The sequence below is a fragment of the Scyliorhinus canicula genome, unplaced genomic scaffold (genome assembly GCF_902713615.1).
Source record: "Scyliorhinus canicula unplaced genomic scaffold, sScyCan1.1, whole genome shotgun sequence".
Taxonomy (NCBI): domain Eukaryota; kingdom Metazoa; phylum Chordata; class Chondrichthyes; order Carcharhiniformes; family Scyliorhinidae; genus Scyliorhinus; species Scyliorhinus canicula.
Window position 1 is genome coordinate 3509363 of NW_024055461.1, and position 17433 is coordinate 3526795.

General features: G+C 48.0%; 1 protein-coding gene and 1 pseudogene across 3 annotated transcripts; one reads left to right on the plus strand and one right to left on the minus strand.

Moving 5' to 3' along the window:
* LOC119959646 overlaps window positions 1-14316 on the minus strand; it is a 36281-nt pseudogene extending 21965 nt beyond the window's left edge.
* Window positions 88-5823, plus strand: LOC119959647 (zinc finger protein 229-like). 3 transcript variants are annotated; one of them, XM_038787831.1, is made up of 2 exons: window positions 88-208; window positions 3390-5823. In XM_038787831.1, exon 2 carries the CDS (start codon window positions 3763-3765, stop codon window positions 5131-5133), a length of 1371 nt encoding a protein of 456 aa, XP_038643759.1. In that variant the 5' UTR covers window positions 88-208; window positions 3390-3762; the 3' UTR covers window positions 5134-5823. The 3 variants fall into 3 exon arrangements, with proteins under 3 accessions (XP_038643759.1, XP_038643760.1, XP_038643758.1); XM_038787832.1 differs by having other exon boundaries at window positions 90-136; XM_038787830.1 differs by having other exon boundaries at window positions 94-349.
* Window positions 14317-17433: the final 3117 nt, after the last annotated feature.

A 17433-nucleotide genomic window follows, 5' to 3' on the forward strand; every position in this document is an offset into this window, starting at 1 on the left:
GGGACTGGAGGACCGACCGGGAGCGGCTTTCCACCAACCAATCGGAGTGAATGAGGGGCGGGGCCTGCTGTGGTTGAAGCATGCGCAGTGTGGGTAATGGCGGAGGAGAAAGGCTGTGTCTTCAGATCCGGAATTCGTAAGGGGCGTTTAGCAATATGGAGGGAGCGAGAGATCGCGGGGATGGGCGGAAACGTTGTGTTAAGTTATTGTAAGCTGCAAACCTCGGAAAAGTTACCGGACCCAGTTTGTACCGAGCGGAGCTGCAGCTCCTCATATTCGGCTCGGATTGACGGCCGCCATCTTTATTGGATGTGCTCAGGGCGCATGCGCGTTTCTCATCTTTGTCGAGGTGATGTTTCAATGAGTGGGAGGGGCTTGTTCCCCATTGTTCAGAATGGAGACAACTTGTCCATCAAACTGGATTAGTCTTTGAATCCCAATGTCTTATTGATGATGCAAAGCGGTGGAAGAGATGGAAAGAAAAGGAAGCCAATCATAGTGAATGAAAGAGGGACAAGTGTATTGATTAGAATTACAACACCTCGAGCCCTTTGTTAAAGATCGAGTGAAACACTTGGCTCACCCTTCCGCAGTCTGGTCTGGAATCATAGAATTTACAGTGCAGAAGGAGGCCATTCAGCCCATCGGGTCTCCACCGGCTCTTGGAAAGAGCACCCTACCCAAGCCCACATTCCCACCCTATCCCCAAAACACAGTAACCCCACCCAACACTGAGGGCAATTTTGCACACTAAGCGCAATTTAGCTTGGCCTTAACCTCTTCACTGGTCCACCCAAACCCCTTACGTTCCAGGTGACCAGCCCCGAATCAGGGGTCTCCCGCCTCCCCTTCCCCATCACGGAATCAGCCATAAGGGACCATCCAGTAATTCTTCAAAAAGTACGGGCCAAGGGTCCACAAAGGTGACAGCCACACACACCTATACCCTCAGAGTAAAACAAAAACAGTTTGATAGTCATCAGCTAGCAAACCCATCCAACCACCACACCCCTCCCATTTCCCATCAGCGCCCGACCGAGGCACACAAATTGAATCCAAACCCAACCTTCCAGATTCCGACCGAGAAGCTCAGCTTGTCAAACCAGCCAAAACTGGTTCAACCGCTGCAGCTTCACCCCCTTCTCACTCCCATTCACCAGCCTATCTGGTGAAAATCGTTTCCTGTCGGCGGCATGGCGGTGCAGTGGTTAGCACTGCTGCCTCATGGCACCGAGGACCTAGGTTCGATCCCTGCCCAGGTCACTGTCCATGTGGAGTTTGCACATTCTCCCCGTGTCTGCGTGATCTCACCTCCACAACCCAAAGATGTGCAGGGTAAGTGGATTGGCCATGCTAAATTGCACATTAATTGGGAAAAAAAAATTGCTTACTCTAAATTTATTTTTAAAAAGAATTGTCTCTTTCCTAATGTTCTCAATTAAAGGGGTGAGTTCCCCAGGGGATGGCTGACATTTCAAGGGACATTATAATGGACAGAGATATGTCTCGTGTTCCTATATGGAACAGATTTGATATATTATTTGCGGTTCTGTAATAAAGTAAACGTATAATTACTTCTCGTCTTGTAATATCAGACTAGCTACATTATAGATTTCCAGTCATCTCTTCCCTCAGAGGGTTGTTAGTCTTTGGATTTCCCTTCCACAGGGACCAGTTGTATCTGGGGGTCATTGAATATATTGAAGCACAAGTTTGACAGATATTTTATTGTCAATGGAGTTAAGGGTTATGGGGAACAGATAGGAAAATAGAGTAAAAGCTGAGAATAAGCGGGATTTCTTCATTTGAGGATGTGGTGAAGCTTCTGAGTTCCCTACCCCAGAGGAATATGGAGCTTCAGTCACCAAGTATGTTCAAGACAAATATTGATAGGTTTCCAGATATTCAAGATATTGACAGATATGGGGATTGTGTGGGAAAATGGTGCTGAGGTAGATCGTCCAAGGGTCTTATTGTCTCGTTGAGCAGACTCGGCGGGCTGAATGGCCTACTTTTGCTCGTATTATAATCTCTGTGTCCTGTTCAGGAAGCAGTGAGCTGACCTTGAATGTGTCAATCAGCATGAATCAGCATCTTCAGGAGAATTGGGAGAGTGAACAGTACATACAGCAGAGTGAGAATGGAGGGAGATTGTGTGGGATGGAGATTTACAGCTTTTGGAGAATGAACTATTGCAGAAAAATACGGAGGCTGGGGATTGAGGGTGATTTAGAGATGTGGATCAGAAATTGGCTAGTTGAAAGAAGACAGAGAGTGGTAGTTGATGGGAAATGTTCAGAATGGAGTTCAGTTACGAGTGGCGTACCACAAGGATCTGTTCTGGGGCCGTTGCTGTTTGTCATTTTTATAAATGACCTAGAGGAGGGCGCAGAAGGATGGGTGAGTAAATTTGCAGACGACACTAAAGTCGGCGGAGTTGTAGACAGTGCGGAAGGATGTTGCAGGTTACAGAGGGACATAGATAAGCTGCAGAGCTGGGCTGAGAGGTGGCAAATGGAGTTTAATGTGGAGAAATGTGAGGTGATTCACTTTGGAAAGAATAACAGGAATGCGGAATATTTGGCTAATGGTAAAATTCTTGGTAGTGTGGATGAGCAGAGGGATCTCGGTGTCCATGTACATAGATCCCTGAAAGTTGCCACCCAGGTTAATAGGGTTGTGAAGAAGGCCTATGGTGTGTTGGCCTTTATTGGTAGAGGGATTGAGTTCCGGAGCCATGAGGTCATGATGCAGCTGTACCAAACTCTGGTACGGCCGCATTTGGAGTATTGCGTACAGTTCTGGTCGCCTCATTATAGGAAGGACGTGGAAGCTTTGGAACGGGTGCAGAGGAGATTTACCAGGATGTTGCCTGGTATGGAGGGAAAATCTTATGAGGAAAGGCTGATGGACTTGAGGTTGTTTTCGTTAGAGAGAAGAAGGTTAAGAGGTGACTTAATAGAGGCATACAAAATGATCAGAGGGTTAGATAGGGTGGACAGCGAGAGCCTTCTCCCGCGGATGGAGGTGGCTAGCACGAGGGGACATAGCCTTAAATTGAGGGGTAATAGATATAGGACAGAGGTCAGAGGTGGGTTTTTTACGCAAAGAGTGGTGAGGCCGTGGAATGCCCTACCTGCAACAGTAGTGAACTCGCCAACATTGAGGGCATTTAAAAATTTATTGGATAAGCATATGGATGATAAGGGCATAGTGTAGGTTAGATGGCCTTTAGTTTTTTTTTCCATGTCGGTGCAACATCGAGGGCCGAAGGGCCTGTACTGCGCTGTATCGTTCTATGTTCTATGTTCTAGAGAGGAAGTGGAGTTGTCTGTTCTGCATTACTATCCTGAACTAACAATGAAGACTTTTGTAAATTGTTTTTAAAGGATACTGGAAGAGGAGGAATTATAGACAGAAATCTCAAACATCACGTCTCGATGTGACAAACTCGCTCAATTCCTTCTCATCAGAAAACAACGGGCTCTGAATATCATTGGTGAGAAGGAGAAATGTTTGTCCGATCTGTCAGGTTCAAAAGATTTTAAACATGAGTGTGACTGGAAAATCACCGAGACCCACACAACACGCACCCGAGTGAGAGTGTTCCAGTGAACTGATTGTGGAAAGAGCTTCAACTGGTTACACAGCCTGAAAAACCATCACGCTATTCACAGTGAGGAGAGACAGTGCACATGTTCCGTGTACAGACAAGGCTTCCGCTGATTTTCCAATCTGGAGAGACACGAGGAGACCCAAAACATGGAGAAACCGTGGAAATGTGGGGACTGTGGAAAGAGATACAGAGTCCCATCTAAGCTGGAGATTCATCGACGCAGTCACACTGGGGAGAGGCCGTTCACCTGCTCTCAGTGTGGGAAGGGATTCACTCAGTTATCTCACCTGCAGACACACCAGCAAGTTCATACTGCGGAGAAACCATTCATCTGCTCTCAATGTGGGAAGGGATTCACTCAGTTATCTTACCTGCAGTCACACCAGCGGGTTCATACTGGGGAGAGGCCATTCACCTGCTCTCAATGTGGGAAGGGATTCCGTGCTCTATTCATCCTGCGGAGACATCAGCGGGTTCACACTGGGGAGAGGCCATTCACCTGCTCTCAGTGTGGGAAGGGATTCATTGATTCATCCAGCCTACGGAAACATCAGCGAATTCACACGGGGGTGAGGCCATTCAACTGCTCTCAGTGTGGGAAGGGATTTATTGATTCATCCACCCTGCAGTCACACCAGCGAGTTCACACTGGGGAGAAGCCATTCACCTGCTCTCAGTGTGGGCAGAGATTCCGTGCTTCATTCACCCTGCAGAAACATCAGCGAGTTCACACTCGGGAGAGGCCATTCACCTGCTCTCAATGTGGGAAAGGATTCATTGATTCATCCGCCCTGCGGAGACATCAGCGAGTTCACACTGGGGAGAGGCCATTCACCTGCGCACAGTGTGGGAAGGGATTCATTGATTCATCCATCCTGCGGAAACATCAACGAATTCACACTGGCGAGAGGCCATTCATCTGCTTTCAGTGTGGGAAGGGATTCATTGATTCATCCACCCTGCAGAGACATCAGCGAGTTCACACTGGGGAGAAGCCATTCACCTGCTCTCAGTGTGGGAAGGGATTCAGCGATTCATCCACCCTGCAGAGACACCAACGACTTCACACTGGGGAAAGGCCATTCACCTGCTCTCAGTGTGGGAAGGGATTTATTGATGCATCTACCCTGCGGAAACATCAGCGAATTCACACTGGGGAGAGGCCATTCACCTGCGCTCAGTGTGGGAAGGGACTTATTGATGGATCCACCCTGCGGAGACACCAACGACTTCACACTGGGGAGAGGCCATTCACCTGCTCTCAATGTGGGAAGGGATTCACTCAGTTATCCACCCTGCAGACACACCAGCGAATTCACACTGGGGAGAAGCCATTCACCTGCCCTCAGTGTGGGAAGGGATTTATTGATTCATCCATCCTGCAGAGACATCAGCGAGTTCACACTGGGGAGAAGCCATTCACCTGCTCCCTCTGTGGGAATGGATTCACACAGTTATCCAGTCTGCAGACACACCAGCGAGTTCACACTGGGGAGAGACCATTCACCTGCTCTTAGTGTGGGAAGGATTACATAGAAAATAGGCGCAGGAAAAGGCCATTTGGCCCTTTGCGCCTGCTCTGCCATTCATTATGAGCATAGTTTATCATCCCACTCAATATCTAAATCCCGCTTTCCCCTCCATATCCTTAAATCCCCTTCGCCCTCAGCGCTATATCTAATTGCTTGTTGAAAACATACAATGTATTGGCCTCAACTATTTCCCATGTTAAAAAATTCCACAGGGTCACCACTCTGACGTTGAAGAAATTTCTCCTCATCTGTGTCTAAATGGTCTCCCCGTATCCTCAGATTGCGACTTATTATTCTGTACACACCCACCATCAGGAAAATCAAGTCCTGTTAGAATATTATGAGCGATCATAACATGATAATTTTTATCACGATGGAGAGTGAAGTTGTTGATTCGGAGACTTGGGTGCTGAATCTTAATAAAGGGAACTATGAAGATATGAGGCATGTGTTGGCCTTGATAGATTATGGAGGGTTACTTAAAGGGATGACAGTGGATAGGCAACGGCAAACATTCAAGGACCGTATGGGGGAACTACACCAACTGTTGATTCCTGTCTGGCACAAAAGCAAAATGGGTAAGAGGGCCAATCCATGGCTTACAAAGGAAATTAGAAATAATATGCGATCCAAGGAAGAAGCATACAGATTGGCCAAGAAAAATAATAGGTCTGAGGATTGGGTGCAGTTTAGAATTCAGCAAAGTAGGACAACGGGATTGATTAAGAAGGGGAAAGTACAGTATGAAAGTAAGCTTGCAGGGAACATAAAGACTGACACTCAGAGTTTCTATATGTGAAGAGAAAGAGATTGGTAAAGAGAAATGTAGGCCCTCTACAGACAGAAACAGGGGAATGCAAAATAGGGGCAAAGAAATGGCTGAGCAATTGAATACATACTTTGGTTCTGTAGAGAGAAAGCAGGGAATTATGGACCAGTAAGCCTAATATCGGTAGTGGGGAAAATTCTTGAATCCATTATCAAGGGCTTTGTAGCGGAACATTTGGAAAGTAGTGGCAGGATCAGTCAGAGTCGGCATGGATTTATGAAGGGGACATCATGCTTGACAAATCTGTTGGAATTCTTTGAAGATGTAACCAGTACAGTTGACAAGGGGGAGCCAGTCGATGTGGTGTATTTGGACTTTCAGAAGGCGTTTGACAAAGTCCTGCCTAAGAGATTATTGTGCAAAATTAAAGCGCATGGGATTGGGGGAAGTGTATTGAGGTGGATAGAAAACTGGTTGGCAGAGAGGAAACAAAGAGTAGTAATTCATTGGTCCTTTTCAAATTGGCAGGCAGTAACTAGTGGGATACCACAGGGATTGGTGCTGGGACCCCAGCTATTCACAATATATATTAATAATTTGGATGAGGGAACAAAATGTAACATCTCAAAGTTTGCAGATGATACCAAGTTGGGTGGGACGGTGAACTGTGACGAGGATGCAGGGATCCTGCAGCATGATCTGGACAGGTTGGGCGAGTGGGCAAATCAACGGCAGATGCAGTATAATTTGGATAAGTGTGAGGTTATTCACTTTGGAAGCAAAAACAGGAAGGCAGATTCCTACCTGGATGGTTGTAAATTGGGAGAGGGAAGTGTGCAGCAGAACCTGGGTGTCCTTGTGCACCAGTTGCTGAAGGTAAGCATGCAGGTGCAGCAGGCGGTCAACAAGGTTAATGGTATGTTTTGTTTAAGATAAATAGAGTATTCAATTATTTTTTTCTCCAATTACGGGGCAATTTAGCATGGCCAATCCACCTAACCTGCACATCTTTGAGTTGTGGGACTGAAACCCAAGCAGACATGGGGAGAATGTGCAAACGCCACAGTGACCCAGGGCCGGGATTCAAACCTGGGTCCTTAGCGTTGCAGTCCCAGTGCTAACCACTGCGCCACATGCCGCCCCGGCTAATGGTATGTTGGCCTTCATTCCGAGAGGTTTCGAGTATAGAAGCAGGGATGTATTGCTGCAATTGTACAGGGCCTTGATTAGGCCACACCGAGAATATTGTGCGCAGTTTTGGTCTCCTTCTCTGAGGAAGGGTGTTCTTGCTTTTGAGGAAGTGCAGCGAATGTTTACCAGGCCGATTCCAGGGATGGCAGGACTGTCATATGAGGAGAGATCGATGAGGTTGGGATTGTTCTCACTGAAGTACAGAAGAATGAGGGGGGATCTCATAGAGACTTTAAAATTCTAACAGGACTGGACAGGGGAGATGCAGGGAAGATGTTACCAATGATGGGTGTGTCCAGAACCAGGGGTTCTGAGATTCATTTTTTCCAATTCAGGGGCCTGAGGATTCAGGGTAAACCATTTTGGACAGAGATGAGGAGACATTTCTTCACCTAAAGAGTGGTGAGCCTGTGGAATTCATTACCACAGGAAGTAGTTGATGCTAAAACATTGAATATATTCAAGAGGCGGATGGATATAGCACTTGGGGAGAATGGGATCGAAGGCTTTGGGGAGAAAGCAGGATTAGGATATTGAGTTGGATGATCAGCCATGATCATGATAAAAGGCGGAGCCGGCTCAAAAGGCCTCATGTCTTCTATGTATCTATATGTATTATAGGTTTCTATGAGAGCCCCCCTCATTCTTCTGAAAGCCAGAGAATACAATCCTAACTGATTCAATTTCTCATACGTCAGTCCCACCATCCCAAGAATCAGTCTGGTAAACCTTCGCTGCACTCCCTCTCAAGCAAGAAGATCCTTCCTCCGATAAGGAGACCAAAACTGCTCACAATATTCCAGGTACGGCCTCGCCAAGGCCCTGCACAATTGCTGCATGATATCCCTGCTCCTGTCCTCGAATCCACTCACAATGAAGGCCAGCATAGCATTTGCCTTCTTTACCGCCTGCTGTAGCTACATGTTTACCTTCAGTGACTGGTGTACGAGGATACCCAGGTCCTGTTGCACATTCCCCTCTCCTAATTTATGGCCATTCTATGTGGCCTGGCCGACACGCGACTCCAGATCCGCAGCAATGTTGTGGTTGATTTGTAAGTGACCCTTGAAATAGCCTCACAAGACACGCAGTTCAAGGGCAATTGGAATGAGCAGTAAATGCTGGTCCAGCTAGTGACCCCCACCTCCCATGAATGAATAATTTTTAAGAAGGCTCATTGTTCAATCTGAGCATTAGTCAGAAACTGTCTCTTTGATTGGATTTGATTTATTGTCACGTGTACCGAGGTACAGTGAAAAGTATTGTTCTGCGTACAGTCCAGACAGATCGTTCCATACATGAAACAATCTAGGACAGCCGTTAAATACACAATGTAAATACATAGACACAGACACCGTGTGAAGCATACTGAGTGTAGTACTACTCAGTAGATAACCAGTGTATGTATAAACCAAATGTATAAATTAAATATTAATGTATTAATTAGCTACCAGTCTGTAACATGATTAAATAAGTAGTGATCCTTAATTGAGTTACAATTAATTAAACAATAATGAATCAGTAGTTCTAGTAAAAGTTTGAGTTTTATTTGTTGTAAAAATATAAAAGCTTAATCGCTTTGTATATAAAGAATGTGCGATGAGGATAAATGTACCGGCAAGGGAGACCTTCCAACTCTGATTAGCCTCAACATTTGAAACTGTTTGAATAAGGGGTTGTACAGAATCAGATAAAGGGATAGTATGAAACTGTTCAATTGTATTCCTGTCAAAGGTAATGAGAGAAGGTGGTGTCAGTAATTAAAGATCCAATTGAATTAAACTAGTGCCCAATTAACCAATGGTCATGTTACCACAGCCCCAACTCTGACATGAGGTAATGGTCACTTTGGGGGTAAAAGTCGAGGTTCCGAAGGCCTTCCTTGCTGGCCAAGTACTGAAGACTCTCGAGGCCGAGTTCCAAGGAAATTACTGTCAAAGGAAGAGCCAGGGAGGGTTACGCTTCCACAGACTGATCACCTGCGTGAAGTTGTAAATGTAAATGTCTTCAAGTCAGTCAGTAAAGCTTCTCTTTAAAAAACTCCTTTTTAAATTTACTGTCCAGAATTCTGCCTTTGATTTAATTGGTTAAAGCCTTGTCCGAACCAAAGCAAATTTATTAATTGGGGATGTCTGAAATCAATTAAGGATAAGAAAGCATCAATCTTCAATTTAAAACTTGCACTTCTGTAGCGCCTTTCATAACCACAGCATGTCCCAAAGAGCTTCTGAAGTGTCGTCACTGTTATAGGAAATGCAGCAGCCAATTTCCACAAAGCAAAATGGCACAAACAGCAATGTGGCAATGTGCAGATGATCTGATTTTGGTGATGTTGATTTAAAAAAAAATACATTTTGTTAAGGTTTTGTAATTTTATAATAATAAGTGACAACAGTAAACAATGCAAATCCACATAAAACATTGTGCATAAATTATCTCCATCCCTAACAAGTCCCTCTTACCCTCAACAGAGAATAGCCTAACTATCCCCCTGTAAGTTTTTTGCCTCTGCTGACAGTTAATTTTCTCTAAAGAAGTCGACAAACGGCTGCCACCTCCTGATGAAACCGAGCGTTGACCCTCTGAGGGCAAACTTGATTTTTCAAGACTGAGAAACCCAGCCATGTCGCTAACCCAGGTCTCTGATTCTGGGGGCTTCGAGTCCCTCCACGCCAGCAATATCCGTCTCCGGGCTACCAGGGAGGCAAAGGCCAAGACATCAGCCTCTCTCGCCCCCTGGACTGCCGACACTCTAAAATCCTGCACCTCTGGACTCGGCGCCACCCGTGTTTTTAGGGCCGTGGACATGACATCTGTAAAACCCTGCCAGAATCCCCCAATCTTCAGGCAGGCCCAGAACATATGGACATGACTAGCTGTCCCCCCCCCCCCCCTCCCCTCCCCACCTCTCCTCTACCCCAAAAAACCTGCTCATCCAGGCCACCGGCATGTGTGCCCGGTGAACGGGGCAGCACGGTGGCACAGTGGTTAGAATCGCTGCCTCATGGCGCCAAAGTCCCAGGTTCGATCCCGGCTCTGGGTCACTGTCCATGTGGAGTTTGCACATTCTGCCTGTGTTTGCGTGAGTTTCCCCCCCCACAACCCCAAGATGTGTCGACTAGGTGGATTGGCCACACTAACATGCCCTTTAATTGGAAAAAATAAATTGGGTACTCTACATTTTTTTTAAAAATGTCTGCGCTGTGAACGATCATAAATTGTATCAGGCTGAGCCTGGCACATGATGAGGACGTATTGACTCTGCTCAAGGCATCCGCCCACAGACCTGCCTCTATCCCTCCCCAGAGCTCCTCTTCCCATTTGCCCTTTAGCTCCTCTATCTGAGTTTCCCTCGACTCCATGAGTTCTTTGTAGATATCCGATACCTTTCCTTCTCCCACCTCTCATACCGTTTAAAAGCCTTCTGACATTGGCCGTAAGTTGCCTGCCCTTCACAAACCCCGTCTGGTCTTCCCTTATCACCTCAGGGACACAGCCCTCTAGCCTTGAGGCCAATATTCTGGCCAACAGTTTGGCATCCACGTTCAATAGGGAGATTGACCTATATGACCCGCATAGCTCAGGGTCCATCACCCGCTTCAGGATCAAGGCCTGCGAGATTGTTGGGGCAAGGGCACCCTGCTCCCTTGCCTCATTAAATACCCTCACCAGCAGCGGGCCCAGCATCTCCGAGAATTTCTTATAAAATTCAACTGGGTAGCTGTCTGGTCCCGGGGCCTTACCCAATGCCTGGCCTCCAGCCCCTCTACTATTTCTTCAATTCCAATCAGGGCTCTCGACCCCTCCACCAGTCCTTCCTCCACCTTTGGGAACTTCAACTCACCCAGAAACTGACTCATCCCCTCTACCCCAGCTGGTGGTTCCGGCTCATATAACTTGCTATAAAACTCCTTAAACACCCCGTTCACCCCTGCTGGGTACAAGACCGCATTCCCACGTCTGACCTTCACTCTTCCTATCTCCCGGGCTGCCTCCCTTTTCCTCAGCTCATGCGCCAGTATCGTATTGGCCTTCTCACCACTCATATACCGCCCCCCTAGCTTTCCTCAGTTGCTCCACCGCCTTCCCTGTACAGCTCAAACTCCATGTCTAGCCTCTGCCGCTCCTTCAATAACCGCGCCTCCGGGGCCTCCGAATATGTCCTGTCCACCTGGAGTATTTCCCCAACTACCCTGTCCCTCTCTGCTTGCTCCACCTTTTCCCTATGGGCCCGTATCGACATTAACTCCCCCCTAACCACTGCCGAGACACCCCCCGTGTCATTTATTTCCTAATAGTTCTGGATAGATTCCCTCACCCGCCCGCACACCCCCTCATCTGCTAACAGTCCCACATCCAACCTCCATTGCGGGCGCTGCCCTCTCTCCTTACTCACCCGTAAATCCACCCAATGTGGGGCATGGTCCGACAGAGCAATTGCCGAATATTCGGTATCAACCACCCTCGCCAGTAGAACCATGCTCAGAATAAAGAAGTCGATCCGGCAGTACGCTTTGTGCACATGGGAGAAAAAAAGAAAACTCCTTCACTCTTGGCCGTCCGAACCACCACGGGTCTACCCCACCCACCCCCACAGTTCACCTCCATTGGCCCGCCTTTGGGCATCCACTGTCCTCAACCTCCCCTTTTGTCTCTCAGCAATAGTTTCTCCTCTGTTAGCAGAGCAGCTCCCTCTTCCCCCTCCGCCCCACTATTAGCAGCACAAGAATCCCAACCCTTACAAACTTACCACCTGCTCATCACCCCCTCCCCCACTGCACTTCCGTGATTTAGCCCACCTAGCCTGGTAACCCACCCATGGCGGCAGACATCCTATCCCACCCCCCTGCTCGAACATACATATTCAAAACATCACAGTCCCCAATCAACACACAGTAGAAAAAATCCCTCCACCATCTACCTACTGAAATAAAGTTAACTTTACAAATCTAAGCAACGGCCTAAAAAACTGTTACACAGAGAGCACTGCATATACAGATCAAAACTAAGGAAACTTTAACAGAATCGATACCGCAATACCCTCCCCCAAGGTTCAATGCCCTCAAAATTCTGCCAGCATTTTGTCTTTGATAAAGTCCATCGCTTCGTCCGGCGATTCAAGGTAAAGTTCTTGGCCCTCAAATGTGACCCACAGACGCATTGGGTATAACAACCCAAACTTCACCCCCTGCTTGAAGAGGGCCGATTTTACCCTATTGAATCCAGCTCGTCTTTTGGCCAGTTTCACGCCCAGGTCCTGGTAGATGCACAGCTCACAGTTCTCCCACTGCAGCTCAGTGTCTGCTTTGCCCACCGCAAAATCCGCTCCTTATCCAGGAAGCGGTGCATTCGCACCCGGATCACCCTCGGAGGTTCATATCGCTCGCGGCTTACTCCCAAGCGCTCTATCTACTTCCAAGGGTTGAGAAAACGCCCCATCTCCCATCAGCTTTTCCAGTATATTTGTCACACATGCCCTTGCGTCCGACCCTTCACTGCCCTCCAGGAGGCCGACAATCCTCAGGTTCTGTCTCTGGGACCTGTTCTCCAGCTCCTCCTACAACTTTTTCTGGTGGTCCCTCATCAGCCCCACCTCCACTTCCAACGCGGTTAAATGGTCCTCGTGCTCGGCCACCTTCTGGATCGCCGGTCTATGGGCTTCCAGCCCCTGTCCCACCCAATCAATCCTTGCCTTAATTAGGTTGCCTTCATTTGCTTGGCGAAGCTCCTGAATGAACTCCACCCGCAGTAACATTGACCACTGTGCCACCAAACCGGGATCCTGCGCCTCTGCCATGCTTTCCCGTGCTGCAGGTTTTACAGTCAGCTTCGCTGCTCAACTAATTCTCTTGGACAACCATTTCTGGTCACGGCTCCACATACTGGTGGGGGATTTCTCCTCACTGTCTCACTCTCCACCGATGTTTCTAATAGAATTCCGAAAAAAATCGGGAGAAAAGGTTCAAAAGGTCTGTCACGAGCGAGAGCTCCCAAATGCGCGACCTCCTACTCCATGGCCGCCACCAGAAGTCAAAAGGATGAAATTTGGAGACAGTTTGGTCCGGTGGGCTCGTGGAAGGCAGGGAAGCAGCAGAGGCAGCTGATCGGATTGACTCAATCTCAGTCACAAAGCAGCTCCACAAGCTCCTCACACTTCTTGTTGGAGGTGAGGATGGAAGAGACAGGGGAGAGCGAGAGTACTTCAAAAGGAAATAACTTGTGTCAGAGATATTAAAAAATTTCAACACTGCGTATTTAACATAATTCTAATTTATTTAACTTTCAACCAGAATATTTGCCCCTGTAAATGGGCCGGAGTTTGTTATCAGCAGAAAGAGACCCAAATGAACATGGTTCAGTCCTGAATGTGAGTTCACAGCAAAATCAAATCACTGTGGTTACTTGTGGCCTCGTTGGTGTCTCAGTAGGTTGGATAACAGAGTGAATCCCTTCCCACAATTGGAGCAGGTGAATGGCCTCTCCCCAGTATGAACTCGCTGATGTACAGTGAGGTAAGAGGATTGTCTGAACCCAGTCCCACAGTGAGAGCACCTGAACGGTCTCTCGTCAGTGTGAACACGTTGATGGCACATCAATTCCCCAGAACTTTTATAGCTCTTCCCGCAGTCTGGACATTGAAACGGTCTCTAATCAGTGTGAACTCGCTGGTGTTTCTGCAGTGTGGATGATTCAGTGAATCCCTTCCCACACGTGGAGCAGGTGAATGGTCTCTCATCAGTGTGAACTCGCTGGTGACTCAGCAGGTTGGATGACCGAGTGAATCCCTTCCCACACGTGGAGCAGGTGAACGGTCTCTCCCCAGTGTGAACTCGCTGGTGACTCAGCAGGTTGGATGATTGAGTGAATCCCTTCCCACACGTGGAGCAGGTGAACGGTCTCTCCCCAGTGTGAACTCGCTGGTGTTTCCGCAGGGTGGATGACTGAGTGAATCCCTTCCCACACGTGGAGCAGGTGAACGGCCTCTCCCCGGTGTGAACTTGCTGGTGACTCAGCAGGTTGGATGACTGAGTGAATCCCTTCCCACACGTGGAGCAGGTGAATGGTCTCTCCCCAGTGTGAACACGCTGGTGTCTCAGCATGTTGGATGGCTCAGTGAATCCCTTCCCACACGTGGAGCAGGTGAATGGTCTCTCCCCAGTGTGAACACGTCGATGAGTTTCCAGGTTGGATGGGGAAGTGAATCTTTTCCCACAGTCCGCACATTTCCACGGTTTCTCCTCAGTGCGGCTGCATTTCTGTCTCATGGGGCCCGATGACGTGTACGGTTTCTCCCCACTGTGAACGATGCTTTTTCCTTCCATGTTCAAAATCCGCTGATATTTAGGATATGATAAATTGAGGGCTCTGTCAGATCCTGATGTGATGCTTGGTTTGAGTTTCCGGACTTTGAAGCCTCCACTTCGAACCCCCTGTGAAACTGATTGAAAACAGAAAATAGGGAGTGAGAGAACCCACAAAAACACAAAGGCAGGTTGTGAAATTGAGCTGAATGAATCTGGTCATTTGTGGGGCCGGCACTGGGAAAAAGTGACCATGAAAACTGCTGGATTGTCACAAAAACCCAACTGGCCTCTTTGGGAGGAGTGAGAAAGAGGTGAAGAGGGATTTTGTACATCTACAAGTCATATTAAAGAGAATAGATGGCAAAGCTAATTCAATCTTGAGCTTCATAAACAGTAACCGAAGAGATAATGCTGGAACATCTCAGCACATCTGGCAGCATCTGTATTGAGAGAAAAGATCTCATGTTGAGTCCAGATGGTCCTTTGTTAGCTCTTTTCTCTCCCTACAGATGCTGCCAGACCTGCTGAGATGTTCCAGCATTTTCTCTTTGGCTTCAGATTCCACCATCCGCAGTAATTTGCTTTTATTCATAAACAGTAATATTGATCCCAAAACTCTGCTTCTGGTGGCACGGTGATTAGCACTGCTGCCTCACAGCGCCAGGGACCCTGTGTCTATGTTTCCTCTGGGTGCTCCGGATTCATCACAGAGGTCAAAGATGTGCAGGTTAGGTGGATTGGCCAGATTAGGTGGATTGGCCTTTCTAAATTGCCCCTTCGTCTCCAAGGACGTGGGTGTTGGGTGGAATTATGAGGATGGAGTGGGAATGGATGGGATGGGCCAAGACAGTGTGCCCTTGCAGAGAATCACTGCAGACTTGATGGGCTGAATGGCCTCCTTCTGCACTGTAGGAATTCTGTGGCTCCAATTCTATTCTATGAATCTTTCTAAAGCTCTGGTCACCACTCTTCAGTAAGAATGTGAAGGCTCTTGGAGAAGGTGCAGAGGAGATTTACCAGAATGGATCCAGCAAAGGAGGTTGAGGGAAGATTTGATTCAGGGACACAAGATTATGGCAGATTTCCATCGGGTGGACAAAGAAACTCTGTTTCCATTCACTGATCGTACAAGCAGCCGCGACACAGATTTAAAGTTTTGGGTAAAACCTGGATTGAACGATTTAAGATCCGGAGGGGTCTTGACAGGGTGGATGTGGAGAGGATGTTTCCTCTTGTGGGAGAATCTGGAACAAGGCGTCACTGTTGCAAAATAAGGGGTCATTCATTTCAGATGGTGATGAAGATATTTTTCTCTCTTGAGGGTTGTAAGACAGGAGGCCCTGTGTCTATGTTTCCTCTGGGTGCTCCGGATTCATCACAGAGGTCAAAGATGTGCAGGTTAGGTGGATTGGCCAGATTAGGTGGATTGGCCTTTCTAAATTGCCCCTTCGTCTCCAAGGACGTGGGTGTTGGGTGGAATTATGAGGATGGAGTGGGAATGGATGGGATGGGCCTGGGTGGGGTGCTCTTTCACAGAGTTGGTGCAGACCTGATGGGCCGAATGGGCTCCTTCTGCACTATCGGGATTCTATCACTTTGGAACTTCCGTCCTTAAAATGCAGTGGAAGCAGAGTCTTTGAATATTAAAAAAAAATAAAATTTAAAGTGCCCAATTCATTTTGAACAATTAATGGGCAATTTAGTGTCACCAACCCGCCTACTCTGTACATCTTTGGGTTGTGGGGGCGAAACCTACACAACCACAGGTAGAATGTGCAAACTCCACACAGACAGAGACCCAGAGCCTAGATCGAACCTTGAACCTCGGCGCCGTGAGGCAGCAGTGCTAACCACTGCACCGCCGTGCTGCCCCGTCTTTGAATATTTTTAAGGCAGTGATGGATAGATTCTTGATAAGCAAGAGGGTGAAAGATTATCGGGGTCGGCAGGAATGTGGAGTTGAGGTTAAAATTTTTGATTGATGGAGCAGGCTCGAGGGACCGACTCCTAGTTTGTGTGTAAGGAGCAGGCTCGAGGGGCCGACTCCTAGTTTGTGTGTAAGGAGGAGGCTCGAGGGGCCGACTCCTAGTCTGTATGTAAGGAGCAGGCTCGAGGGACCGACTCCTAGTTTGTAAGGAGCAGGCTCGAGGGGCCGACTCCTAGTTTGTGTGTAAGGAGCAGGCTCGAGGGGCCGACTCCTAGTTTGTAAGGAGCAGGCTCGAGGGGCCGACTCCTAGTTTGTGTGTAAGGAGCAGGCTCGAGGGGCCGACTCCTAGTTTGTAAGGAGCAGGCTCGAGGGCCGACTCCTAGTTTGTGTGTAAGGAGCAGGCTCGAGGGGCCGACTCCTAGTTTGTATGCAAGGAACAGGCTCGAGGGGCCGATCCTAGTTTGTGTGTAAGGAGCAGGCTCGAGGGGCCGACTCCTAGTTTGTATGTAAGGAGCAGGCTCGAGGGGCCGACTCCTAGTTTGTATGTAAGGAGGAGGCTCGAGGGGCCGACTCCTAGTTTGTCTGTAAGGAGCAGGTTCGAGGGGCCGACTCCTAGTTTGTGTGTAAGGATCAGGCTCGAGGGACCGACTCCTAGTTTGTATGTAAGCATGCAGGTTCAGCAGGCGGTAAAGAAGGCAAATGGTGTGTTGACCTTCATAGCTAGAGGATTTGAGTCAATGAGCAGGGATGTCTTGCTGCCATTATACAGGGCCTTGGTGAGGCCACAGCTGGAATATTGTGTGCCGTATTAGTCTCCTTATCTGAGGAAAGATGATCTCGCTAAAGAGGAAATGCAGCAAAGTTTTGCCAGACTGATTCCTGAGATGGGAGGGACTGACGTGAGAGATTGAATCGGTCAGGATTGAATTCACTGGCGTTCAGAATCTCTTAGAAACCTATAAAATGTGGTTGACATGGTGGAACAGTGGTTAGCACTTCTGCCTCACATCACCAAGGACCCGGGCTCGATCCTAGCCCCGGGTCACTGTCCGTGTAGAGTTTGTGCATTCTCCGTGTTTGCGTGGGTCTCACCC